Genomic DNA, 26286 nt, shown 5'->3' on the forward strand with positions numbered 1-26286 from the left:
CCCTCGCTCCAGACTGCACCACCACCTGCCCATCCCTGGGACAGGCATCCTCTGCCASAGCAGGTAGCAGGAACACACAGAGCTGTCGTCTGCCTTCTGTCTGCCAGGCCTCGGGCACCCTGCAGCCCTCCCTGCCTGCAAGAAGGGCTGTTAYCCTGGCACAGATGGATGGTTTGCCCTGGCTCCAGGGTGTCACAGAGCCAGGTGGAGAACACAGTTGCACTCTGTTCTCCATTAAAACCCATCTCTGTCTCTGGGACTGAGACACAGCTGATGCTGAGACCTGTCCCATCTCTCTCCCCAGTCCATGACACACCTCAGACATAAGCTTGTCTACTGCACTGTTGACAGGGACCGGATGGTCTTGGAAAGGCTGGAATTTCCCAAACAAGTCAGTGCTTGGAGGAYTGTGAACTCCAGAACATCCCAGTGCTCTCTCTCTCTATCACCTCTATCATTAAAAGTCCTGGCCCAGGATTTGCATCATCTTTTTTGCAGCATTTCCTCWATGAAATGGGTCRTCTCTCCYCAGCATTGGGGGAAAGTTTGAAATYTCCCTATCCTGGRAAGAGCTCCTCAGGAGGACAACCAGCCCTAATAAGCAGCCAGGGGCCTCTGTGATGTGTGCAGGCACCATGTCCTGCCAGACCTAAGACCTCTGGTCATCGCACAGGACCAAGGGCTCTGGGGATGCCATCTATTAGTGCCCATCCCCTGCTCTCTGCTGGGACTGTCTGTGTTGGGGTGTCTATGTCCAGGGCTGGAAACTCTGGGCGTCTGCTGCCCCATRGTTACCTCAAGCCTGCAAGTGAGGAGAGCAAAGATATTTTGATGCTCTTCATGTCCAGGGTGCAGTTTCTGTCCTGCATAACTAACCATCMAGTTAGCAACACCAGCACCAACTCAGGGGTTTAGGATTTGTCAYCACAGCTGGTGACATGAGACTGCTGGTCCCCTTCTTTAGGCTTGCTTTTCTCCCAGGTTCTCCAGGCTTTTGGATATGCCCCCCAAAACAGGCAGCCTAACCTGGCTGCAGCGGCCCTGGGGAAATGTGCTGCTGCTTCTGATCATAACCAAGCATTCTAAGAAGAACCAGATGATACAGTTAGGAGTGCTTTGACATGAAAGGAGCGGGAGGGGAAGGAGGGATTTTCCTTTTTTTTTTTTTAATTTTATTTTTTTATTTTCTCTGAGGACTGTTCTTTTCCTTACAAGTTTATAAATCACTCCACGGATCTTTCTCCCTCTTTCAAGTCAGTCTGAGATTGATCCCCATGCCCATGTGTTGAGCACACAGCCTCGGGAGCCCCACACATGCACAGCAGCAGGATGTGTTCAAAGGCATTGCTGCAGGCAGCTGCCTGCAGGCAGCCCCTGCCTCGCCTTGGCAGCACCTCGGGGACAGGGGGTGAAGCTGGGGCTGGGCTGGGGTCTGATGTTGCCTCTTCCTGCTTGCYCTTCAGGTTGCCTGTCCTGGAGACCACGGCCCCGTCCGGCGACGTGACCCACCCTCACCACCTGGTGTCGGTGGTCCCCAGCAGGTACCCGCGCTGGTTCACCCTGGGCCACCTGGAGTCACAGCAGTGYGAGCTGGCCTCCACCATGCTCACTGCAGCCAAAGGTTGGTGGCAGGGCAGCTCTGGGGTGGGGTTGATGGGACGATGCTGCACAAGAGCATTGAAGGGTTTTTTCTGGAGAGAAGAGGGAGCTCTTGCTTCTGCTCCCTCGAGCATTGGCAGAGACTGGCTGGGTRCCCCACTGGCGGCCTGCTGTGGGCAGGGCACGGTGAGCTGGCCTTAAGAATCTGGGATTCTTGTCCTAAAGGGCTCATGGTCCTGCAGGGCAGGATGGGAATTTCACATGAGGTGCAGACAGGCATTGCAACCACGGTGCTGCAGGTCTTGGGCAGTGCCCTGGGTGATGCAGGACCATGCCTGCCCTGCAGCACACTCAACTGCCAGGCCAGCAGTCCCTGCCAGGCATGTCATGGGGTTATRCCATGGTTTAGTTTGAAGCTGTTTATCCTTTCACCTCTGTTTTATCTCTTCCAGCCCTGTGGTAATGATCCTGCTTGGGCTGTGGGAGGGAGAAGGCCTCCCTGTGCACCAAACCACAAGTGGCTTTTGTGGGAGATGGGATCAGTGGTGCTGGTGGGAYGCTTTGGTCCCAGCTGCAAGGGGCTCGTGAAACACCTCCCTGGTCTCTTGGKGCTCTTCGGTTCCTGCCCAGGCACAATTATGAAGGCGAGCACAGGSTTTTCATTAAACATCCCCCTGAGCAGAAACCAACCCCAGCAGGATGGCGAGGACCTTCTGTCCTGTGAGGGTCAGTGAGGCAAGCAGTTACCACTGTCCTCTGATGTCCTGGTACTGGACAGAGGAAGGTTTTTCTTTTCCCGGTGAGACGGAAGGGGGATGAGCTGTCAGAAAGCTCCAGCCTCACTGCCTTGGCAGCCTCTTCTCTCCTTCCAGCCACCTCCTCCTCTAGGCGGCTTTACCAGAGCTGATGGTGTCCTGCCTCTGATTTGCAGTGCCGTGATGAGGACTGGTGCTTGGCTTATCCTTTAGGTTTTTTCTCCCTCCCAGTGCCTAATAGGGTGAGGTTTTTATGGCAGGGATGAGGGCTGTTGGAGTGCATCTCTTTTTCCCACCGTCCCCTTCCTCAGGTGCTCCCCTGCTGCAGCATGTCCCAGTGTGATCCTGCAGCCTCTCTTGTCCGCGCCCCCGCRAGCCATTTTAGGGAGGCTTGGATTTTTGTGGCAGTGCAAGCGGCTGTGGTGGGTGGCAGGTGATATCTTTAGCTATGAGTCACCCGAGATATCTCTGTGTGTCCAGGTGCAGCACTGGGGTTTTCACAYTGCTGTGCATGATTTGGTTGTCTTTGCATGAGGTTCATCTGCTCAGTCTATGACTGGGAGTAGAAGCTAAGATGGACCCTAATGTGGCATGTTGGCATCTCTGGTCTGCGCTCACCCCAAAGGTCCCGCTYCCCACACTGTGTCCCACAGGAACTGATAGGATTCTCCAAGCTAGATGCAGGATCATTATATTAATGTGCCTCGATGTGTCCCTCTTCTMAGATCCTGCCCCATCTAGTGCCATCATGTATCCTAGCACCCATGACCTCCTGTAGCAGGAGACCCATGGCATCGCTGGGCCCAWCCCTGGGCCATGAACCCCCTTCTTTGGGATAGCTCAGCCTGTCTCGATTGTGAGTGCTGTGTGCCTGGCCTGGGACATTGAGGGCCAAGGTGCGGCAAGTCTGGGTGACCCTGCCCAGGCTTGCAGAGGGGACTTGCTGGGCAAGACTGCCTGTGTGCAGCAAACAGCTTTTCCTCTTCTTTCTAATGTTCTGGATGAAGACTGATGTTTCTGCAGCCATTCAGTACTCAGCATCTCCCCAAGCCCCTCCTTTTCTGGGAAGAGGCTGCTTTACAGCTGTCAGACTTGAGGCCAGGGTGGAACATCCAGGTGCCTGGAGATGTCTGCTAAAGACAGGACGTGTCTGGGATCACTCAGGTTTGTTTGTCCTCTCTGTGAGTGGATGAACTTGAGTGAGGACGGATGCTGTAGGATGTATCGCTTCCTGGGGAGGATGCTCCATTTTAGACTGGACTGCAGGGCCTGATCCAGCATCGCTGTCCCTCCGGATGTGTGTCCAGAGGGGCTGGCCATGGTGAAGGGACTCTTCACCATGTGATGCAGGCAAGAGATGGGGCTCCAGGGCAGTGGGAGATGGAGAGCCACCTGACTGTTCTTGCCTGCACCCAGGGGACATGCTGCGCCTACGCACGGTGCTGGAGGCCATCCAGAAGAACATCCACTCCTCCTCCTTGATCTTCAAGCTGGCTCAGGACGCATTCAAGATCGCCACGCCGGCCGACAGCAACTCTGACACAACACTGCTCAATGTGGCACTGGAACTGGGGCTCCAGGTATGGCATAATGCTGGGGATGCTGGTGRCCCTTCTGCCCCCACACTGTGGCAGCAGTGCTGGTGATGGCCTTCTGCCAAGCAGAGTGTCCCCTGTGGAAGGAGTAAATTGACCCCTGCATGGTCCTGAGTTGGGGCCTGTGCTCGCTGTGGTTTGGGTGGAGGTGAGGCAGTGCCAGGGAGCCAGTTGAACCAGAGGGATTTTTGGGGAGCACTGCTCTGTTGGGTGGCTTCACTAGAGCCCTGCAGGGCAGCCAGTCACCCCAAGTTTGCCTCACAGGTGATGCGCATGACCCTGTCCACCCTCAACTGGCGGCGGCGGGAGATGGTGAGGTGGCTGGTGACGTGTGCCACCGAAGTGGGTGAGTTCCATGTGCGCTGGGAAGATCTGGCCTGCATGCAGTGGGAGCGGGGCTGGTGTGGAGATCCTGGGGTCATGCCTAGCCCTGAGCATCTGAGTTCTCCTGGGTCTCTCATTTCTTCCTGGGTAACTGAATGTACCTCAGAGTGTCAGCTGGCAGGGTTGGGACTGCTGCAGTGGCCGGTTTTGGGACTGGGATGGGTGCCCTGTACCCGGGCCAGTCCAGTGGTGCTCTCTATGCTCTGCAGCATGGCMGTGCAGGTTGGCCTCTGCCTGTGCCCCTCTGCTCCCTCTTGGGGCAGAGGCAGCAGCTCAGCACTGCTGCGGGCKGGTTTTGCCCTATCTCTGGGTGTCAGAGGAGCCCCATGAACTGGGCCAGGTTCCAGGGCTGTGCTGTGACACCAGTGTTTTCTTGCAGGAGTGAGGGCCCTGGTGAGCATCCTGCAGAGCTGGTACTCGCTGTTCACTCCCACGGAAGCCACCAGCATCGTGGCGGCCACAGTGATGTCCCACAACACCATCCTGCGCCTGAGCCTGGACTACCCACAGCGGGARGAGCTGGCCAGCTGTGCCCGCACCCTGGCCCTGCAGTGCGCCATGAAGGACCCCCAGAACTGCGCCCTGTCTGCCCTGACCCTCTGCGAGAAGGACCACATCGCCTTCGAGACSGCCTACCAGATCGTCATCGACGCCGCCTCCACCGGCATGACCTACACCCAGCTCTTCACCATTGCCCGCTACATGGAGCACCGGGGCTACCCACTCCGAGCCTTCAAACTGGCCTCGTTGGCCATGACACATCTCAACCTGGCCTACAACCAGGACACGCACCCGGCCATCAACGATGTGCTCTGGGCCTGCGCCTTGAGCCACTCTCTGGGCAAAAACGAGCTGGCGGCCATCATCCCACTGGTGGTGAAGAGCGTGCACTGTGCCACRGTGCTCTCGGACATCCTTCGCCGCTGCACCATGACAGCGCCAGGGCTGGCCGGCATCCCTGGGCGCAGGAACTCGGGGAAGCTGATGTCCACCGACAAAGCCCCCCTGCGGCAGCTGCTGGACGCGACGATAAGCGCCTACATCAACACCACCCACTCCCGGCTCACCCACATCAGCCCACGGCACTATGGGGAGTTCATCGAGTTCCTCAGCAAGGCCAGGGAGACCTTCCTCCTGGCGCAGGACGGGCACATACAGTTCGCCCAGTTCATTGACAATCTTAAACAAATCTACAAAGGCAAGAAAAAACTGATGCTGTTGGTGCGGGAACGGTTTGGGTGAGCCCCGGCTCCTGCCATGCTCACTGGCAGGGTCTGACCGCAGCACGGGGACTCGGGAGAGAAGAAGGAAGGAAAGTGGAGATCACGTTCCCCCCCATCGGCAGAGGCTGCTCTGTTCTGGTCTTCTGTTTCTTTTTTTTGTTTGTTTTCTTTTCTTTTTTTTTTTTCCTTTTAGTGTTATTCTTTCTTGGATTTAACCATTTCTCACACTGAGAGGATCCAGAGATTCCTTGGGCACAAACCAAAAGGCAACCGTGGGGAAAAAGGATGGTTCACTCAGCCCCCTGCCCTCCCTTGCCAATACCAAAAGCTAACCTGGAAATCTAATACCTCTTTCCTGAAGGACACGGTCGCTGGAGGGATATGAAGGTTGCAAAGTGAAAAATCTTTAAAATTATRTGGGGAATTTAACAAAAAAACAAAAAAAGAAAGGAAAAAAAAAAGCGAGCAAAGAAACCTGCGACACTAGAACCTCATGCRTCACCAAAAGCGATGGCTTTGCAGAGCGCTTCTCCCGCCCGCCCGAGACATGCAAACTCCTCTATTTGTGAAGATACTTCAATAAAAACAAGTAAAAGTAACTGTTCTCAGGGATTGCTTACTAAAAGTAACACAAAAAAAGCATTTATGATACTGTAAATACTATAGTATATGTGTCAATTATTAAATTGTAAAGTTATAATTATTTATAATTCTGTCTTTTATTTGGGGGATACTTGAAATTGTTGTGGGCTGGGGCGATTATTTTTATTATTGCTATTATTATTATTATTGTTATTATTATTATAACTATTATTTAAAAAACCCACACAAAACCACAGACAAAAAGAGGAGGAGGCACGCGAACGTTTCTCAGGTTCCCATGGCATCGTCAGCAGCAAGAAGGGTGTGGGGGGGAGGCGAACATCTMCTCGACTCACAGCCCTGGGATGGAYGGACAGACRGACGGAGGAGCAGCAGCCCAGCGCTGGAGGACAGCGAAGGAAGGAACTCGGGGCGATGCTCGCTCGAACACACGCGGATGCTGGCGATGAGAACGCGAGCCCATCGCAGGGAGGGTGCAGGATGCGAGTGCCTGGGCGGGCACCAGGGCTGCCGGCTCCAGGGGAAGGGAGGGACAGCCGCGTCGCCCTCCCGCGCCCTTCCCAGCTCCGTGGTGCAGCCAGCGCTCGGCCCTTCCCGGCTCACCCGGTGCTGGGGGCGCACTCCAGCCCCGGGCCGGTGCCTGTTCACTTTTGGTTCACTTCTTTGCCAGCGGGTTGGGAGGGCTGGGGGGGCCAGGGCCGGTCTGGGCGGTGACTTGTAGTTAGAGAACGTGCGCTAGTTATCTGCTGTCTGGTTTACTTTTTTGGCAAGTGACTTGTGTCCGCGCTCCGGCCAGGAACCCAATTGTACTCGGTCTCTGTCGCCACCGAAATAGCGGTCTTCAACCAGTCTGTTTCTCTTTTTTTCCTTCCCCTTTTTTTTTCTCTTTTTTTTTTGTGTGCGTGCGTGTATGTGTGTGTGCGACCTCTTCATCTGATGTTTAATAATAAAAGGGATGAACGTTACTGCCTTTGTCTCTCCTGCCTTTCTCTGAAGTCAGAGGGTCACCACACTTCTGCAGAGCAGTGTCACAGTCCCCKGTGGTACCCAGCTCCTGTGCCCCAAGGAGGGGGACAGAGCAGGGACAAGGCACTCTGGYTGCTTTTGGGTGCAATTCGCTGCCACACACGGTGTTAGCAGGTCCTTGCCCATGTTGGAGGCACTGCCCTGTCCATGCCCTGTCCAGGGCAGCATTGCTGCTCATGTCTTGATCCACCCTGCAGCCAACCTGAACCACAGTGAGTGTACTGGAGTGTGGGATGGAGTGGCAGGGAGTTGTAACTCAGTGTTCCTGAGCTACTTTTTGCAGGGTTTGCTGAGCCCCAGGCAAGCTTGACCCTGAGGATCTGAGGAGATAGGGAGGCGTGCATGGGGGAACACTGCAGGACCAGGGGAATGGTCCTAAAGAGGCTTTGGGAATTGGAGGGCYATGGTGATTTTGTTGCCATCCCAGCCAGTGTGGTAGGGTGCAGTGTCAGAGGTTGTCCTGCCACTTTGCCAGATATCCCCCAGGGATATCCTGCTGGGTTTCCCAGCCCCTTGGGGCTACCCTGGGTTGATGTCATGTTGCTCATTCGCACCTGAGCCAGTGGTGGGCTGTGAGCCCCAAGCTCCCAGGCCGTGACTGCCAGCTTCAGGCAGCCCACCCTCCCTAACAGGGCTGAGCACATCCATTGTCAGGAGATGCCTGTTGTGCTCTAAGCTCACATCCTCTGTTGTCAGCACATACACTGCAGCCTGGCAGGGAGAAGCATCCTCCCCCAGTTCACTGCCATCCCTGTTTCCCTATCCTGACCTGCAGGATACAGCTCAGGGGCTCCCCTGACCTCATGTGCTCCTCCAGCAGTGTGCCATGACTGCCCCCCTCCTTCAGGGCTGTCCAGTTCCCCATSCCCCCAGCCAGAGCCACACGGCTGCTGTGGAGAAGGTGCTGGTTTAATGCTGCAGCCCAGCCTGGGGTGAGCCTTCCAACAACACAGGGGTGACTGTGCCCAAACCAGAGTCCTGTCCCCAGGGTCCCAGGCTCAGCTGTGCTTGTTGATGTGACGGGAATGAGCGTGCACGGCCTCCACAAAGGCACCCACATGTTCAGGGTTCATGTCAGGGTAGAGACCATGGCCCAGGTTGGCAATATAGCGTTGTGTCCCAAATTCCTCCAGCATCTTCTTCACCAGCTCGCCAATCTTCTCCTGTAAGTACRGTAGGAAACCATGTGTCCAGTCCCATCCAGCCCAGGGTATTTCACCTCTACCAGCCCCTGCCAGCCAGCTTGGGGGACTGCTGGGACATGAGCCAGCACTGCAGGTGGGGAAGCTGAGGCAGAAGGCCTTTAACACAGGCTGGAATTAGCCCCATTACTGGCAATGGCTCACCTTGGGTGCATAGAGAGCACAAGGATCCAGGTTCCCTTGCAGGGTGACATCTTTTCCTATCTGAGCACTGCAGCAGGGAGSAAACAGGTGAGTTGTTGCGTGTGGTACAGAGGCTGAGGGCAGCCAGGTGCCTGTAGCCCCCACCATAGGACACCCAGGACCCCTCAGTGCAGCCCTTGGTCGCTGTAGCATCRTGGCGCAACTCTCCCCACCTCTGGAGCAGCAATGCCCAGGCCTGGGATGGCTCAGGACAGAGGAGGAGGTCAGAGTACCCTGCCTGGGGTCCTGCCCAAGAGCCCTGGGTCAGACTCTTACCGAGCTTCCTGGGGCCGGATGGTCCAGTCGAGGCCGACCACCTCATAACCAGCATGGGCCAGGTCACGCAAGGCATAGTGCGCATCCTTGGCAAAGATGATCTGGGGAAGGAGGAGATGGGCAGCAAGTGCTGTGAGTCAGACCCCTCTCTACAGGCTGGAATGGGAGAAGCAGATTCTAGGGGATGCACCCCTCTCCAGCAGCCCCCGGATGTCAGGGTCAATCCAGGAAGCCTAGACTCACCATGGGCACCAGGGGCAGTGCCTCCTCCTTCAGCTTGCTCTTGACAGCCTGGGCAATGTCTCGGATGTAAGGCAGGGCAAAGTTCTGAAACATGTCTGGGCCCAGGTGCCCRGCATGGGATTCAAACAGCTGGAGCGCCTGCCAGGGACACAGATTCTTTTAGGTTGGAAAAGACCTTAAAGATTATTGAGTCCAACAGTTAACCCAGCAGTGCCAAATCCACCAGTATRTGGATATCCCAAGTGTCACATCTAGTTGTCTATCAAATATCTCCAGGGATRGCGACTCAACCACTTTACCAYGGGACATAGAGAGCAGCACCTCAGTCCCTCCTCCCTCCAGAAGATGGACCCTATCTGCTATCTGTCCCCAGTCCCTGTCCTCCTGTTAGCCATCCCCATGCCCCAGGACACACCTGCGCTCCAGCAGCCACCTGTCCCACCAGGTAGTCAATGATGACATCAGCCAGCAGCCGCAGTAGCCGGTGGCTCGCCTCGGGGTGACGGTAGAGCCAGCTCTTGGCCTTGGCCATTGTAGAGGAGCCACCACCTTCAATCATGTAGGACATGAGGGTCCACTGCAGGAAGGAGTGAAGTGAGGAAGGTGATGGAGATGAACRAAGACACAAAGCCCCAGTCACAGTACTGAAGGTAGGACATGTGAGCACCGCAGAGCCTGAGGCACAGCTGCTCCTGCACTGAATATCCTCCACTTACGCACCCCTTTAGGGATGTCATGACTGGTGTCACCCCAGGAGAGCAGAGGAGCCCATCAAGGAAACCCCTAAGGAGGAGCCACATCACTTACTGGTGCCCCTGAGAAGCCGATGAGGGGCACCTTGCCCTCCAGGCTGTGTCGTGTCAGTGTGATGGCCTGGAAGACATAACCTAACTCCGCGGTCACGTCCACCTTCTGTCTCAGTTTCAGCAGATCYTCCACCTCCTTCAGGGGCTCTGTGAACGTGGGTCCTTTGCCAGGGACCATGACAACCTCCATGCCCAGTGCCTGGGAACAGGRGAGAATGGAGAAGCAGGAATGAGACAGCCCTAAACTCTGCCCCTTTCTCAGTTGCTGCTCCCCATAGCATTGGACATGGCTCTCACCTGGGGAACCACCAAGATGTCAGAGAAGATGATGGCAGCATCCAGGGGGAATCGTCTTAGCGGCTGCGCAGGGGAAGAGGCAGTGTTAGTGAGGAGTTGCAACTCCCTCCCCATGGAGGATCTGGACAAGCAAATGGAACATCCAGGATGGCCAGAACCAAGGTTTCTCCCCACCCCCATCTGCGCAGGGAGAAGAGAACGCACAGACCCCTGACTGATGCTCACCTGCAACGTCAGCTCACAGCACACTTTGGGGCTCCGGCAAGTGGCAAAGAAATCCTGTGTCGCCCGTGTCTCCCGAAACTCTGCAAGCGACCAGCAAAGATGTTAGCGGGTGCTTGCTGAGGCCTCCCCGTACCCCCTGCCCGCCTCCGCCGCTCACCTGGCAGGTAGCGCCCCGCCTGCCGCATGCACCACACCGGGGTGTGCTCCGTCTCCTCCCCGCGCGCCGCGCGCAGGAAAGTGTCGTTCTTCAGCTTGGGGAAGCCTTTGGGGCTATGGAGCAAAGAGCAGGTACAGGCTGTCACCCACGAGGGGTCTGGGTACCCTGCCGGGCCCCCTGCGGCAGGAGCGGCTCAGTCCCTGACCGCAGAAAGGGCTTGCGGCCGGCTGTGACGAATGATAAATTCTCCCCACCACAGTACAAGACCTTTTCCTGCCGAGGACCGCGGCCCCCCGGGGAGAGGCGATGCCCTGCCCAGGGCCAGTGAGATTAAGTTATCGGAGCCACCAGTTGCTCCCGCCTGGAGAGATTCGGGACACGCGGGGCGCCAGAGCACATGTCCCCAACCTCCCCGGCCACAACCTCCCCGGCCCCAACCTCTCCGCCATGGGGCTGCTGGAGTCCGGCCTGCCCCGGGAGGGGGGACCCCGGCAACCGCAGGGACCATGGGAACAAAGTTCCCCAAACCCTCCACCTGGGACCAGAAACTTCACTACCACATCAGTGGCCCTGCAGATCCCCGCCAGTGCAGGATCGGCACCGCACCCCGAGTCTCTCCAGTGACCCAGCACCGGACCCTGGTGCCAGCACCATAACCCCAGGGCCACTCCAGTGCCTCAGCAGTGTCCCCAGAGCCACACCAGTGTCCCCAGAACAGGATCTCCGCACCAAAGCACTAACCCCAGTGGCCCCATAGTGCCAGATCGCTGTTCCCAGAGCCACACCAGTAACCCTGTGCAGTCCCCGGTGCATGCCCCCGTCACCACACCAGGAAGGGACGCAGGCCTGCCCGGTCTAGGTTACTCACAGGATCCGGTCGCCACCCTCCATCCTCCTACGCCGCTTCCCGGCCTCTCCGTTGCCTCCCGACGCGGCACAGTCCGCCCCGCCACGCCCCCGTCCCGCCCCACCGGCATCGCCATCTTGTCGTAGTCCCGCCTCTCCTCCCGCGGCCATATTGCCCCGCCCCGCTGCCCCCGCTGCCCCGCTTCCCGTCCTGCCGTACGCTGCCATCTTGCCCCGCTGCTKGCTCCTCCGTACGTGGACGGGCGCCGCCATCTTGCCCTACGTCCGCCCCATCGGGCGCCGCCATCTTGCCTGTCAGCGGGCGGGGTTCGCCGTAAACCGGAGCCCCGTGGAGCCGGTGCCCGGAGCGCGATGAAGGCGGGCGGGGAGGCGCCGCACCAGGTGCTGGGCCGGCTGCGGTTCCTGCTGCAGTGCAGCGAGTGCTTCCGCCGCGCCCGGGCGCTGCCCGCCGCGCTCTGTTACGTGCCGCGGGAGGTGCAGTACAAGATCTGCAAGGACCCCTCGGCCGCCGCCGCCGCCGCCGCCCGCAGCCTGCTGAGCGTGTGGGACAGCCCGGGGCCGGCGCGGGGCGGCAAGCGGGCGGCGCGGGCCACCATCGAGGTGCGGAAGGGCGGCTGCCTGCGCGCCACCGGCGAGGAGTACTGCAACGGCGCCGGGCTCTGGGTCAAGCTCAGCAAGGTAACGCGGGTGAGGCGGCCCGCGAAGGGCTCGGCCCGGCCCGGCCCCGCCTGACCGCCGGCTGTCCCCACAGGAGCAGCTGGAGGAGTACCGGAGCGGCTGCGATCTAGAGGAGGGATGGGTGCTGGTGTGCAAGCACGCCGACGGCGGGGACCGGCTGGTGCCCGTGGAGTCCACGGAGCGGATCCAGCGGCAACAGCAGCTCTTTGGGGTGGACTACAAACCCGTCATCAGGTGCGGGCCGCCGCGGTATCCCAGCGRGTCTCCGGGAGCGAGGAGATGCTCAGCCCCGTGCAGGCTCGGGATGCTGCCCCACGGTCCCTCCTGCCTTGGGCTGGGGAACCCCCGGCCTGCTTGGACAGGTTTCRTGGAAGTGAGGCAAGAGGGATGCCGGATGTGAACTCGGGTTTGGCTCGGGCACTGTGCTTGTCACATGCCCAGCTGGGTGTGGAAGGAGTAGACATGGTTGGAAAGGAAAGGGCAGCGGATGATGCTGGAAGCGATGGAGGATGGAGCGCGGTGGGGCTTCGAACACAGATGTTCCCCTTACAGCTACTACTCGATCACCAGCTTCTTGTTCCTCCTGGAATTTTCTCACTCCCTCCACTGCTCTGTGTTGTTTCAGATGGGAGCAGGTGGTGGATCTGACATACTCCCTGCGCCTCGGAGCAAAGCCCAGGCCCATGGAGCAGGATGAGGCTGCAGTAGAGAAGCTTCGGTATGAACTGTTTCCTGGTTTCTGCTGTGATGGGGGACAAGCTGCTGTCTCTCCGTGACTGCCCAGACAGCTGTCTTCTGCAGACCTGGGGGAGAGGGGGGRAGACAGGCAGCTCTGCACAGCACAGTCTTGTCCTAGATATGCTTGCAAAAAGCAGGAAACAGAGCAAGACCAAACAAGCAGGACCTGGAYCTGTCTTTTTTGACCCATTAGCCTGGCTTCCTCTGGCTCTCCAGACCCAGTAATCCTTTTTCCCTGCTAGGTTTGTGCCCCCAACGTGGACTTACGAATGTGATGAAGATCTGGTACATTTTCTATATGACCACATTGGCAAGGAGGATGAGAACTTGGGCAGCGTTAAGCAGTATGTGGACAGCATCGATGTCTCGTCATACACGGTGGGTTAAAGGGGCAAGGCTGCATCAGCCCCACTATGCCGTGGGATTGGGGAGCATGGATAGTGCTTGTTGTGCTGCACTGGCCTGGTCTGGACTCTTTGAGGATGTGGGAGAAAAGTGGGGAGCATCATGCAGCATGTTGTATGATGTAGCCCCTGGAGGGACAGTGGTTTGAGAAGCTAATGCTAATATTAGCTGCTAAACTGATTTTAGGGAGGGCTTGATACTCTGTGCTGTGTGTTTGTGACCCCAGAGCACCTCAGAGGGTCAACCCCAGTGTCCTGTGTGCTCTGCACTCCTGGTGTTTGCCCAAAGCCCAGCAAAGGGAACAGGCCAGTGTGATGCCCCTTGACACTGAGATAAATGATGAAAGTAACTACTGAAGAGAAGCTAATTCTAGCCCCATCTGATCTTCCTTTCATCCATTTGCCCTCTTCCAGGAAGACTTCAATGTGTCATGCCTGACTGACAGCCACGCTGACACATACTGGGAGAGTGATGGGTCCCAGGGCCAGCATTGGGTGCGGCTCAACATGAAGAAAGGCACCATTGTCAAGTGAGTCATCTCTGTTCTACATGCTGTCTAGTGACTGGGGCAAGATTTGCTGCTCCCTCTCTGCCTGGATGTCATGGCCCAAATTTGCCCTGCATTTCTTGCCGCTCAGACCTTCCTCTGGCTCTAGGCTTGATGGGGTCTTAGCATTATCACAGATACCCAGGGAATCCCAGGTTGGTAACAGTGTGACCAGGCAATGAGGGGGAGCAGTGATGGGTGTTCAGGTGTAGTTGCCTTCTCCTCATGTCCTGCTTCTCTTTGCAGGAAGCTGCTGCTGACAGTGGATACCACTGATGAGAACTTCATGCCCAAGCGGGTTGCTGTSTATGGTGGCGAGGGGGACAATCTGAAGAAACTGAATGACGTCGGCATTGATGAGTGAGTGGGTGGAGGCGCACAGGGTGGCGTGGATCTTGCAGAGGCCCAGGGTACTGAATACTGGCCTTAAGCAGTCATGCAGCACCAAGCAGGCTCTCTGGGATGTGGGTTCACTCTCCTGCAATAGCATGGTACTGKTGTCAGGGCTCTCCTGATTGTGGGACAAATCTGAATCATGGCACCTGGACCTGAGTCACCAGCAGSTTCAGGCATTCAGCTGTATTGTAGCCAGCTGGGTTTGGGTTCTTACCATAAGCTCCCATTTCAAAAGAWGCAAACCCTCTTCCCTTACAAGTGTCTGAGTGGGTTTTGGCAGGATGGGCAAGGGAACAGCCCTTCAGTCTTCATCTGTGCTGTGTTTGCAGGAGCTACATTGGGGATGTGTGCATCCTTGAGGACATGACAACACACCTGCCTGTCATCGAGATCCGGATTGTGGAGTGCAGAGGTAAGACTGACTGTTGTTGCCTCATCTATAATGCACCTCTAAGGTACTGTACATTGTTCTGTGACTTGTACTTCTTTTCCCTGTGGACTCTTTTAGATGAGATGCAGTGGAACCATGGGAAACTGCTCTTCTCAGTTTTGCAAGTTCTCAGCTTTCATCCTGTCTTTCTCTGCTTTCAATTATTTAACTTTTTTCCTCCTGTAAATGCACTGCTTCTTCTTCACAGAGTATTTCAGGCTCTCTGTGCCCAGTCGCAGAGCTGGTGGAKCTGGTACATTCCTACTGTTTTTGCTTATAGACCTCCCACACTTTATTTAAGGCTTGATTTYCTGTGATCTTAGCATATCATCTATGGTCTTCCTTGGCAGATGATGGGATTGATGTTCGTATCCGAGGCATCAAAATCAAATCCTCCCGACAGAGGGACTTGGGGCTCAGTGCTGACATGTTCCAGCTGCCCAATTTGGTGCGTTATCCTCGCCTAGAAGGGACTGACCCTGACCTGCTCTACCGACGGGCCGTGCTCATTCAAAGGTACTGCGTGCAGGGGAGCAGACAGGTGCCATTGCCTGCAGGGATTGATGCCATCTCCAGCATGTGCATGGCTAGGAGCTGTAAAACTGTGAGAGTCCCTTGARGCAGACATTCTGGACACTGGAGAAAACAGCAGTCATTTGGGAACAAAGTGGGCTCTCTGTAGTGGCTCCCCTATGCTTTCAGAGGAGTTCTGTTGCTCAAGTTGACAGTATCTTGCATGTCACAAGCACAAGGTAGCTGTGCGGTATCGGGGGCAGGTACATGCAAAGTCCCTTATAAGGAGTACAAGATCCTTGCAGTGCCCAGGAAGTGGGAATTTAGTACCAAAGACTCCATGATGTAAAATCTATGCTGGGTTTGGTTTGGATCAGTTATTTTGCTGCTTGTATTCAGGGGTRTGTGGTCTGGAATAGGCTTGTGCAGATCCCCGGCCCTCCTGTGTTTCAATACCTTCTTCTATGGGATTTAGGTTCATCAAGCTCCTGGACAGTGTGCTGCATCACTTGGTTCCAGCCTGGGACCACACTGTTGGCACATTCAGCAAACTCAAGGTGAGCAGTTGGCTCTGGGTCTTTTTGGTCCTCAGTCTGGTAGGGCGATGGTGCTTGGGCTGTGGCAAGGGAGGAGGCCAGGGTTTGTTGCCTTTAAAGCAGCTGGAGGGAAATACCCGTCAAAGCTCAGGTCATTAACACTGTGAAAGGTGATAGTGCTTATTTTCCTGCAAAACTGCTGATGTGGAAGCATGTAGCTGTGGGGTAACAAGTAAAATCAGACCAGAATATTTCACCCTCAAAGGGACTTGGACCATAGCAGCACTGGGCACGCAAGCTGGATGCATATCCCCTCCAAATCTCAGCCCAGGACACTCTGTTCCTGCACTTCCTGCCAGCAGCTTTGAGCTGGCTTGTCCAAACATCAAGGCTTTTACCAGTAATTTCTTTCCTGGCTTTAATAAGCTTTTGCTTTTCATCCTTTGCATAGTGCTGAGTTCATCCCTTCAGTTGTCTGTTTTTCTTACATCCTCTCCACGAATGCCCTTGCTGGACATTACTGGGGTGGCCCCATTCTGTGTGTTTCCAGGCCTAGTGTCAGCAAGCATTGTAATTCCTGTGCCAGATCAACACATGACCCAAAGCATTTGAGGAATCTTGTTTGTGTAGGGGAAGTGGCTTTGGTTACAAATAAAAGGGATAGCAGGACCAGTGTTCTGGTGAGAGTGAGGGTAAAGGAGAGTCTTAGCAATGCTGGAGTGTGAGCATCAGATGACAGCTGATGGATTGAGGGCTGAGCTTGTTRTCTCCCTTAAGCCAGAATGCAGAATCTTTCAGAGGCAGAGGGAGAGCAAATATTGTCAATGAGAATGTGTCTGTGTTRGAAGGCCCTGGAAAAGGGAGAAACCCTGAGGTGTGATGGCTTCAGCAGGAAATAGGTGACATGTTTTGTCCATCCCTGTTGGCAGCACATCAAGCAGTTCTTGCTGCTGTCCAAGAAGCGCACAGCTCTCATTACCCAGTGTCTGAAGGACTCTGAGACCAGCAAGCCCAACTTCATGCCAAGRCTCTACATTAACCGACGCCTGGCCATGGAGCACCGGGACAACCCTGCCCTGGACCCCAGCTGCAAGAATGCTGTCTTCACCCAGGTACTGTACCTCCTGGAAGGTCCCTGCAGGCTCTGAGGAGAGTAGGGCATCCCAAAATCAAAATAATCTGCATAAAGATGAGTGGAAGGGACAGCTTGGAGCTGGAGAATGCCCAAGCCTTCAAGGCCTCTTCACATGACYTACAGCTCTATAGTTAGATGTGCTGATGATCCCATATCCGGGAATAACATCTAGGGGGGATTTGGGATCTCTAAGTTGAAATCTGTACACTATGCTGGATGCTCTCTGTGGCATGTTGTTAATGGAGAGTGTAACAATCTTGTCGCACTAAAAAGGCAGCAAAGAATTCTTGGTGACAACAGTCAAGCAGCTGCATACAGTCCTGTGTTGTGGTTTCACAGCAATGCTGTGTGCATTCTCTCCCCACCTCCAAGAGATCTGGGGCTCTGTGTGTGCACAAACACCCCAAACTGCTGTGAGGCTTGATGTGTTTGATGTACCTCTGAGGCCAGCAATSGTAACAATGTAATTAGTGTTCCCTTTCCAAAAATGAAAGGCTTTTAGACCATTTAGAGGTCATCTTTGGTCAGTACTTAATGTGTTTGAGCAAAGCAGATTTCCTCCAATTTCCTGCCTTCACCTGGCAGCAGTTCTCCTGGAGAGGGGATACCARCCTTGATCATCTCTGCTTGTTGCAGGTATATGAAGGCCTGAAACCCTCAGACAAATTTGAAAAACCTCTAGATTATAGGTAAGCAGTGTCTGGGGGAGGGAAGGCACAGTGCAGTGCTGGGAGCTGTGTTCTGTCACAGCTGGGTGTTTGGGAAGCCCATGTCCTTTACTCAGGAGTGGGTTTGCTGGGACAGGAGCCAGCTCAGCCATGGGATCAGGCCTGTTCTCCAAGGTGTCACCTCCCGAGGATGCAGCTGTCTCTGGAGATTGAGATCTTGTCCTGTCCTAAGCCCAGGCTGCTCCATCCTAGTCCCTTGGTGTTGCTGCTGTGCCTGCTGCCTTCCCAGCACCTCCTTGGCTTTGAGCAGCACCTCAGGCTATGCCTGGTTCTCCACAGGTGGCCGTTGCGTTATGACCAGTGGTGGGAGTGCAAATTTATCGCAGAGGGCATCATCGACCAAGGTAGGGGCTGCAGGAGGCCAGGGCTCCTCTGGGGTGGTCAGGGGTTGATGAGGTGACTGTTACTGTAGGGGTTCTTGTTTGCTCCCAGTGTTTATTCCCGTGGAGGACAGAGGGAAGGCAGGTTGCCTTATCCTGCCACCTYTGGCTGTGTCCCATATAAGGAATCCTGTTTGCTGGGAGGGGGACCAGACCTCCATTAGTCACTAACAGCAGCTTTACCCATGCAAATGATCCTTCTGACTGTTCTCCACAGGCCAGGCAGGGTTGTTATTTCTCCTGTCTTACTTCCTCCAGTACCATAAAGCTCTAATACGAGTCTTCTGCTCAACCCAGAGCCAGACTGGACTAGAATTCCTTTTTTCCATAAATCTGAGGGTCAGCATATGGGGAGTTCACATCACTAAAAATGCCCTTCTTTTGGGGTTGCAGGTGGTGGTTTTCGGGACAGCCTGGCAGACATGTCAGAGGAGCTGTGCCCCAGCTCAGCAGACACCCCCGTGCCTCTGCCCTTCTTTGTGCGCACGTCCAACCAGGTGCTGTGCATCGGGATGTCTGGGGCAAATCCTTCCGTGTCTGGCAATGCAGTRCTGTCCCTGTCCCCTTGCATGCCAGGGACATACCTACTTTTGTGGGTCCACAGCTTTACTTTGTGAGGGGTTGGGTAATTTGCTTTRTGGCATTTCATTTTAGAATATGCTGACAAGTGTCTGTCAGATACTGGTCTCTCACTGGGAATATTGCCATGGAGGATGGGGGGTTTAGCCCAATTCTGCTGTGAGAATTGCGCAGCTGAGATCATGACTTGGAGTTTTGCCTCCCACTCCTGCAGGGTAACGGCACTGGAGAAGCCAGGGACATGTATGTCCCCAACCCCTCCTGTAAAGACTTCCCAAAGTATGAGTGGATCGGGCAGATCATGGGAGCAGCTCTGAGGGGCAAAGAGTTTCTGGTAAGTTTTCAACCCTGTCCCTGTGAGGATACTGGCTGCAGAGGGAGTTGTTAGTCCTCTCCTGCAGCCTGTCCAACAGCAGGAGTGTGGGAATGCTCTGTGGTCACAGACTCTGACAAGAGGTGTTTGGGGCCAAGCARTTTGGAGAACTCACAGCCTAGGTTTTGGGGGATGCTGCTGAGAGCTTGGGAAATGGTGTCTGGTCTTTACTCAGCTACTGCGAATTCCACACGTGGAGGGGGAACCAGGGAAGCTCCTTTGTGTCTGCATTGTTGAGCCCTATCTCCATCTTTGGGGATGTCTCATTTTCACACAGACTCAATAAAATCTCCGTTCTTCTTCAGGTCCTGGCTCTTCCTGGCTTTGTATGGAAACAATTAACGGGRGAAGAGGTCAGCTGGAACAAAGACTTCCCTGCTGTGGACTCTGTGTTGGTGAGAGGGACTGGGAGGCTGTGCCTACCTTATCACTTGTGGCACTCAGCAAGGTGGTGATTTGTGTCCCTGTCCTCCTGTATTTGCTTCCTCCTATGATATGTCAGAGAAACACAGCAAAGGGCACCTCTTAGCTGTAGGACGCACCAAATGCTGTTACAGAGATGCAGCCAAGCTGATTGCTGCTTCAAATGTACAATGGCCCAGGGTCTGCTAAACAGCTCTAGGACAGCATATCCCAYGGTGTATCACTGTCACTTGTCTGGGAAAGGAGAAGATGAGGGCTTGGGCCCGTCACAACTCACCTGCCATCTCTCTAACAAGCACTTATTTGGGGTCTGGACAGGTGAAGCTCCTGGAGGTGATGGAAGTCATGGACAAAGACACCTTTGAGTTCAAATTTGGGAATGAGCTGACTTACACAACAGTGCTSAGTGACCAGCGCATGGTGGAGCTGATCCCCAATGGCAGCAACACCGCCGTGYGCTACGAGGACCGCAAGGAGTTCATCCGCCTGGTGCAAAAGGCTCGGCTGGAGGAGAGCAAGGAGCAGGTGACACTGGCCCACCGTAGTCGTTAGCTTCCAGAGACATGTCCCCAACCTGTTTCTGTTAAAATGCACCGTGGTTAGTGTCCCTGTGCTCATTAGGGCAGTGGTATCCAGCCCTTGTGGTGAGGTCCTCGATCCTATGGAGTTGTTGAGAATCGAAGTGGCTTCTTATTAGCATGGGTGAGAGGGGGTTTTATTCACAGCTCTGACACAGGCTTTCTGAATAAACAGGGATGCATGTCTCTAGGATCCTGCCCCTTTTCTTCAGATACCTTGGAGCATGTGATGAGCAATCACATGGTTTGAATTCAGTAGAGTACCTAGGCTCAACCATGGGTCAGGGAAGTGCTGCTTACCTGCCTTGTCTCCTTTTTAGATCATGGCCATGCAGGCTGGGCTGCTGAAGGTGGTGCCCCAAGCTGTTCTTGACCTTCTTACATGGCAGGAACTGGAAAAAAAGGTCTGTGGAGATCCAGAAGTCACGGTTGATGCCCTGAAGAAGCTCAGTAAGTGGACACAGTAAGAAGGCTTTTGCTGAAAACTCTGAAAACAAGACTTCCGTCTTGTGCTGGCACAAGGAAAAGTGTAGGAGGCCAGTATTAGCCTTTCTTACAGTGAGAATATGGGCCTGTGTACTTCTTGCCTTTAGCTGGGTGCTGATAGGGGCAGGGGTGTCCCTTGACTCTATGCTGGTCCTCAGAGTAGAGGCTGGGTCATGCCTAGCATGCCAGTATCTGAGCCCCTTGGAGCCGAGATGTGGACTTGGCTGTGCTTCCTGAGAGGAGCCTGACTATATGTGTTCCTCGCACCTTGGGTCTATGTAATCACACCTTGCCAGCACCCAGAGGTTTCTTCCTGCATTGCCAAAGATGGAGGAGCTCAGACCTTTATTAAACTCCTTTTCTGTATCTTTGCTGACAGCCCGGTTTGAGGACTTTGAGCCACAGGACACCCGTGTGCAGTACTTCTGGGAAGCACTCAACAACTTCACCAATGGTGAGCAATTTGCTCTRTCCTTGTGTATCTTGTGCTGTGACAGCTCCTGCCTGCAGGCTGGGAGCTGGGAGGGTGAAACCACCCAAGGAAAGCAAGCAACTAGGCAGAAGAAAGTGCTTGCTAGTGCTGGGGATACCTGGAAGCAGCTCTACTTCTCATATACCTCTAGGATTTGCCCATGTCTTTGCTTTTCCTTCACAGAGGATCGCAGTCGCTTCCTCAGATTTGTCACTGGCAGAAGCCGCCTTCCAGCACGGATCTACATCTATCCAGACAAGATGGGGTAAGTCTGTTCTTTTGTAGACTGCAAGGCTGACAGATCCCACACCAAAGGKGTGTGTTGTCTGGGCTCCACTGCCTCACTGGCCTGCTGGTTCTAACCAGTTCGTTACTTTCTCTCCAGCTCAGAGACCACAGATGCTTTGCCTGAGTCATCCACCTGCTCCAGCACTCTCTTCTTGCCCAACTATGCCACGTAAGTTTTGGTGCTTCCCCGTGTCTTGGGGACTTTGTTTCTGGGCTCTCKTCTTAATCTTGGTGTTGACCCATAGGGCCTCATCCCTTTGCCACACTTACGTTCCCTGCCTGTCCCACGTGGCTGCTGGGTTTCCTTCTGTGAGGCCCTGGTGAAGCCTATCTTCCATTTCAGAAAACATCTTGTCCTCACAACTGCAAATGCAGCAGTGGCAGCTCCTCCTTATYTTTTATTTTTGTTTCCTTCCTGCCATCCCTAGAGCCAAGGTATGTGAAGAGAAGTTGCGCTATGCTGCCTATAACTGCGTGGCCATTGACACAGATATGAGTCCGTGGGAAGAGTGATGTTGCAGCCTGACCAAGCAGCATGGACAATCGTTCAAGAAAGCCATGCAGTGGAAAGAGTTCCCTTGTCCCCACGGGATGTGTATATATAATAAATAYATAGGTGTGAAGCCTGGCTCCCAGCAGTGGACATGGAGGGTTGGGTCTTCAGCAGGGTGGGAGCTAGCTCGGATTGTAAATGCGTGAATGTGATTGCAGTGATGGAACCCTGGCTGAGCACTCATGCGTTGGAAAGGTCTGGTAGGCTTTTGTAATGAGATTCTTCTCCACGTGTTCTTGTAGTTCCACAATTCTCACTCATTCCAGGCTGCACTCTGCTCAAACAAAAGTGGGGTAGGGAGACAAAGCAGCACAGCAGCTTAGGGCACAAGACAGGGAGCTTTGAGCTGCTGCTGAGACTACAGGGTGGCTGAGATGCTCGGTGTGTCCTGATCACACTCCTTTGCCCTTGTTCCTGCTCTTGCATGAGGTCAATGGAAACCAGATCATTCAGCCAGGATTAAGAAGAATGGGGCAGGCTGGTGGCAGGTGCTGCAGGGGTGRCTTTGGCCACCAGGTGTCAGAACAGACCTGCACAGCAGGACTGTGGGYGCTTCCAAAGGGATTCTCATGCTTTTACATCACACAAAATCTGAGGTCCTGTGGTTCCTTGACCTCTTGCACAGCAACAACTGCTGGGGAAGTTGTTCCCTCACAGTGAGTGGGAACTGTCTGCTTCCCTTTTGTTCTTTTAGWTCTTCATCCAGCATGCTGGTGGCCTGGCAGCTATTCTCCCAGACTCTTTGAGCCTCAGTTTACCCCTGAAAGCCAGTAGTAAAATGAATCTTTTCTAGTTCTTGTGGAAATCTGCCATCAGGTCCRAGTTCATCTTCCAGACTGCAGAGGTTAGAACAGTAACAGGCATGGCAGCACCAGGCTCTGCTCCCCTCGTCCATGGGAAGGGAGGTGGAGGTTTCAGGTGGAACAAGAGAAGTGTTTGCCCTAGGGCAGTGTAGAAACTGGGTACCAAGAGTTGGAGCTCCTTGAGCAGATGGACACATGCTGTGTGAGTGAGGAGTGGGCAATGAAACCTTTATAACTTTAAGACCATTGGAAACATTCGTGCATCTTTCCAGCTCTGGGCAGGGCTAGTCATTGGCTAGCACTGGGAGCTACTAGATGTTMATCTACATTTATACCTCCAGCTCCATCTTCAGCCTGTTGGACTACCACTACTATGAGTCACAGAGTCACTGGAGCTGCACTAGAGCAGGGCTGGTGCTGTGAGTTAAGATTTATCCTGTCTTAATGTTTCATGGCTTCTCCTCTACTGAAGGAGTCTGTCATCCAGAAATCACTTCCAATTGCAAACAGAGTCATTTTTTCACGAGTTTGCTTTGAAACTTGTGTTCCTACACCTGCCAAGGAGGGTTGTGCTAAAAAGGATGTAGGATCAGRAAGGAGCATGTGCTGCCATCTCCTGCATCATGGTGAGTGGAGAGAGCACAGGGTGAATGGGGAGGCTGTTTATGGCAGCCCTTGCCTGCAGCAAGGCCTTCCATGCTCAGCTGGGTGGGTGTGAAGGACGAGGTTTTCTGTCTGCTGGAGGAAGTTTTCTGTAAATACTAGAGTTGTCTCAGAATTGATCTCTTTGGCTTTGTGGCTGATTCCAACCACTGATTCACCAGTGTGGACGGGAACARGAGCAGAGCCAGTGTGATACTCTTGCGTGCTGGTGGCTGAGTCACTTCCTAGGGTGTCTGTTATAAATGGGCATGAGCAAGCTGGTAAAAGGACTTTGATCGCCTGGCTTGTCCTCAGGAGTGCTGAGGAAGGATCCTTCAGCAGSAAGGTGGGATTTTAAATGAGCCGTYCTAGATCTGAAAGGGACTGACATTGGGATAGCATTGATACTGTTTTTTCCRACCTTACCCACTTGTCTCYATGGGAGGTCWGCTGGAGRTTAYGTTATTTACTAAGCAGAATTAGAAGCAGCAATAAAATTGACTTCTCTCGTTATTGCTGGGCAGGAGATCATTGGTTGGTAAGTGGTTCAGGGYTGGATGGGTAAGATGGCCCAAGTCTTTGGTGGAGGATGAGCTGATGTCCCTGTGGGAATGAGCAGGTTAGGAGCCATCTAGGGCTGCTTGGGGTGATCAGCTCTGGGGGAGCAGGGGCCTCTGGCTCCYCTGCCCTTGGAAGAAGCTGCAGCTGACAGAGACTAACTGAGGTAATTACGGAGGTATACCCAGAACAGTTGTGGTTTCTCACAGAGATGAGATGGTGCTTCGACAGCTCTCATTATCCATGTACACAGCCCCAGCCCTCTATGATGGAGAGAGCTGCTGTGCAAGGCGATGCTGAGAGCAGAACCTGGTTCAAGTAGTGGGATCCTTCACTAAGAGCATCATGGCACCTCATCTTTGGAGATGCTCACGACTTGTACAGCCCTGGACACTGTGATCAAACTTCCAGTCTTACSCTGCCTCACTTTAGATCTAGGCCCTCCCTAATCTGAAGCACTTGATGACYGTGGAGTTACCAACTATAGTTTTTCCCACATTTTCCACAATGCTCTACTCTTCCTTCCAGCAAAGATTTTAGCACCTGACCTCTTATTTCCTGAGAAGAGTGCTGTCCAAGAGCTTCTTGAAATTCTGGGGCAGGGATCGAACTTGTGCCAGGGATTTCTGTTTAAAAACTACTTCTAGTAACAGGACCCTGGCCCTAGGCGAAAGGGGTTCATCCAGGATGGTCTGGATTTAACTCCTGCAAGCATATTGAAAAAAACATTGTTTTACCAGATAAACCACTGTTTTACTGTCTGTTTTGTGTTATCACCATATACATGTTAGAGAATTGAAGTAGTTGCTGCTGTGGTGTTGTACTGGAGAGGAGAGACCTGTGAAAGCCCTTTCAGCAGGAGGAGGAGTCCATTGCAGCAGTGAGGACATCTGATGCACAGTAAAAGGGTCTGAGAAAATATGGTTGCTGTGGAGAGATGCCAGGATAACCCACAAATCATGCTGTTCAGTTTGCTCTGCAAAGATGAGGTGGGAAAGGAGAGCGGGGAGCTGGCCTGGATCCCCTTTGTGTGGTCCTCTCATCTGTAGTGTTTTAAAGCCAATCACAAACTGAATTTCTGCTCTGACAGCCCAACAAATTGTGGAAAAGGTCAGCCTGGCTAAACTCTGGCCAGTGTCAGAGGCYCAAAATAGGTCTTAGGTCAGTGCTGGGTCACGTTTCTTCTCTGATCTCTAAAGCTGTGGGTAGGAACTGTCTCCTACTGTGTTTGACAAGGCAAAAATCAAGTGTCGCTGCTTTGGACTCATGCTGCATGTGGTCCAGGCTCAGAGAGTCCTCCTGAGCACCAGGAACCAGCAGGTGCATGTCTTCACCCCAATAACTGGTCTCAAGGCAGTGGAGATCAATTTTCAAGTCAGTCCAAGCCATCCTAAGGAAGGTGCTGGTGTCTCTGCTGCTGAGGAACATCTCTGTCTGCCAGAGCTGCAGCTCTAGAGGGTGAGCTGGGGGAGGGACTGATGCCATCATGGCTCCAGGTAACCACTTGCTCTCTCCTGCCTTCAACTTGCCGGATTGCCATCAAATAGTTTCAGGTGATTAATAACGCACGTGTGTAGTGTAGCTGTTCTTGTTATTCCTCTAATACCCTGGAGTATGACAAACTCTTAAGTAGTTTGACAGGTTCTGTCTGTCCCTACCTCATGTAGAATCTAAAATAAAATGAATGATCTAACTGACCTTCCTTATGATTTGTCTGTCTGGCTGGGGCTCCTGTGTTGGGTTAAATAATGGATGTGACACTTGGGGATATGGTTTAGCGATAAACATGGCAATGCTGGGTTAGTACTTGGGCTCGATGAACTTAGAGGTCTTTTCCAACCTCARTGATTCTGTGATTCTAAACAGCAGTGAAGACTGGTGTCATGAGAGGCAACTGGAGGTGAAGCAGATGTCTTGAACGCAAAGTACTGTCACAGAGGTGACTCAAGAGTATTAACTAGCTCAACCTTTTGCAGCAGCTCTGCAAACCTGTGGTGCAGGGTGACGTGGCTGCAGAGGGAGRGCTCAGGACCTTCCTGGCTTACTGCAGGTAAGAGTGTGGCAGAAGTTTGCATTTCTCCTGCACCATGGTTCATGGCAAGGCAGCTGCCCATTGCTCAGTCACRCCCATTCAACAGATAACACTGCAGGGATGGACAGCTGTTGTATCTCTGCACTGTGCCTGTGCAGGCAGGGATGGAACTGGACTCTGACCTGCCAGGAGAGCAGTCAGGCACCAAGGGGGTGTGGGGACCTTTGAGCTCTGCCAGTCTGCTTGTTTCATGATCCCTAAACACAGCCCTTTGTGCCCAACCTGAACAAATTAAGGTAGCGTGGGGTGGAGCTGAGTTGCTCTGTGCCACCGCCTTGCTGTGGTATGCAACAAGCAGACAAGACATGGGTGACACACTGCCAGTGTTCCAGGGGGGTTGGGTGCTGCTGTGTCAGGGCCTCACACCTACTGCCAGGATGCCTCTGCTGGCTGGGATAAAGCTGTTCCTGGGCAGGGAAGTCTGTTAGGGAAGCCTGAAGATGTGTGTGTAGCATCTTCATTTGTTGCAGGCTTGCCCAGGGTGGGAGTATGCCAACCAGCAGCTGGCTCTC

The 26286-nt window shown here is 54.0% G+C and overlaps 3 protein-coding genes across 6 annotated transcripts in view; 2 read left to right on the top strand and 1 right to left on the bottom strand.

Moving 5' to 3' along the window:
• ZSWIM5 (zinc finger SWIM-type containing 5) overlaps positions 1-7105 on the top strand; it is a 29859-nt gene extending 22754 nt beyond the window's left edge. The window contains exons 10-13 of the mRNA XM_057390591.1: positions 1464-1621; positions 3771-3934; positions 4214-4295; positions 4713-7105. Of these exons, the coding sequence (XP_057246574.1) occupies positions 1464-1621; positions 3771-3934; positions 4214-4295; positions 4713-5575 (1267 nt within the window). The 3' untranslated portion in view covers positions 5576-7105. The remainder of the gene's footprint in view (positions 1-1463; positions 1622-3770; positions 3935-4213; positions 4296-4712) is intronic.
• UROD (uroporphyrinogen decarboxylase) lies at positions 7096-11698 on the bottom strand. 3 transcript variants are annotated; one of them, XM_057390594.1, is made up of 10 exons: positions 11641-11698; positions 10575-10687; positions 10418-10497; positions 10193-10255; positions 9897-10094; positions 9505-9666; positions 9090-9227; positions 8847-8947; positions 8532-8598; positions 7096-8348 (listed from the first exon to the last, which is right to left on the bottom strand). In XM_057390594.1, the coding sequence occupies exons 1-10, from the start codon at positions 11691-11693 to the stop codon at positions 8184-8186; spliced, it is 1140 nt and encodes a 379-aa protein (XP_057246577.1). In that variant the 5' UTR covers positions 11694-11698; the 3' UTR covers positions 7096-8183. The 3 variants fall into 3 exon arrangements, with proteins under 3 accessions (XP_057246577.1, XP_057246579.1, XP_057246578.1); XM_057390596.1 differs by lacking the exon at positions 11641-11698 and adding an exon at positions 11443-11524; XM_057390595.1 differs by lacking the exon at positions 11641-11698 and adding an exon at positions 11316-11434.
• A 94-nt stretch (positions 11699-11792) lies between these two features.
• HECTD3 (HECT domain E3 ubiquitin protein ligase 3) lies at positions 11793-23433 on the top strand. 2 transcript variants are annotated; one of them, XR_008967076.1, is made up of 22 exons: positions 11793-12119; positions 12193-12353; positions 12745-12837; positions 13100-13235; positions 13676-13791; positions 14056-14169; positions 14535-14617; positions 14986-15151; positions 15624-15705; positions 16614-16796; positions 17456-17508; positions 17827-17891; positions 18321-18424; positions 18721-18840; positions 19185-19274; positions 19621-19827; positions 20201-20330; positions 20746-20820; positions 21022-21103; positions 21224-21295; positions 21555-22523; positions 22555-23433. XR_008967076.1 is itself a non-coding variant. In XM_057390593.1 (21 exons), exons 1-21 carry the CDS (start codon positions 11793-11795, stop codon positions 21637-21639), a joined length of 2544 nt encoding a protein of 847 aa, XP_057246576.1. In that variant the 3' UTR covers positions 21640-23433. The 2 variants fall into 2 exon arrangements, 1 of the variants encoding a protein (XP_057246576.1); XM_057390593.1 differs by having other exon boundaries at positions 21555-23433.
• Positions 23434-26286: the final 2853 nt, after the last annotated feature.

This window comes from Malurus melanocephalus, unplaced genomic scaffold, assembly GCF_030028575.1.
Source record: "Malurus melanocephalus ecotype Western Australia unplaced genomic scaffold, MMel_1.1 scaffold_28, whole genome shotgun sequence".
Lineage (NCBI taxonomy): Eukaryota > Metazoa > Chordata > Aves > Passeriformes > Maluridae > Malurus > Malurus melanocephalus.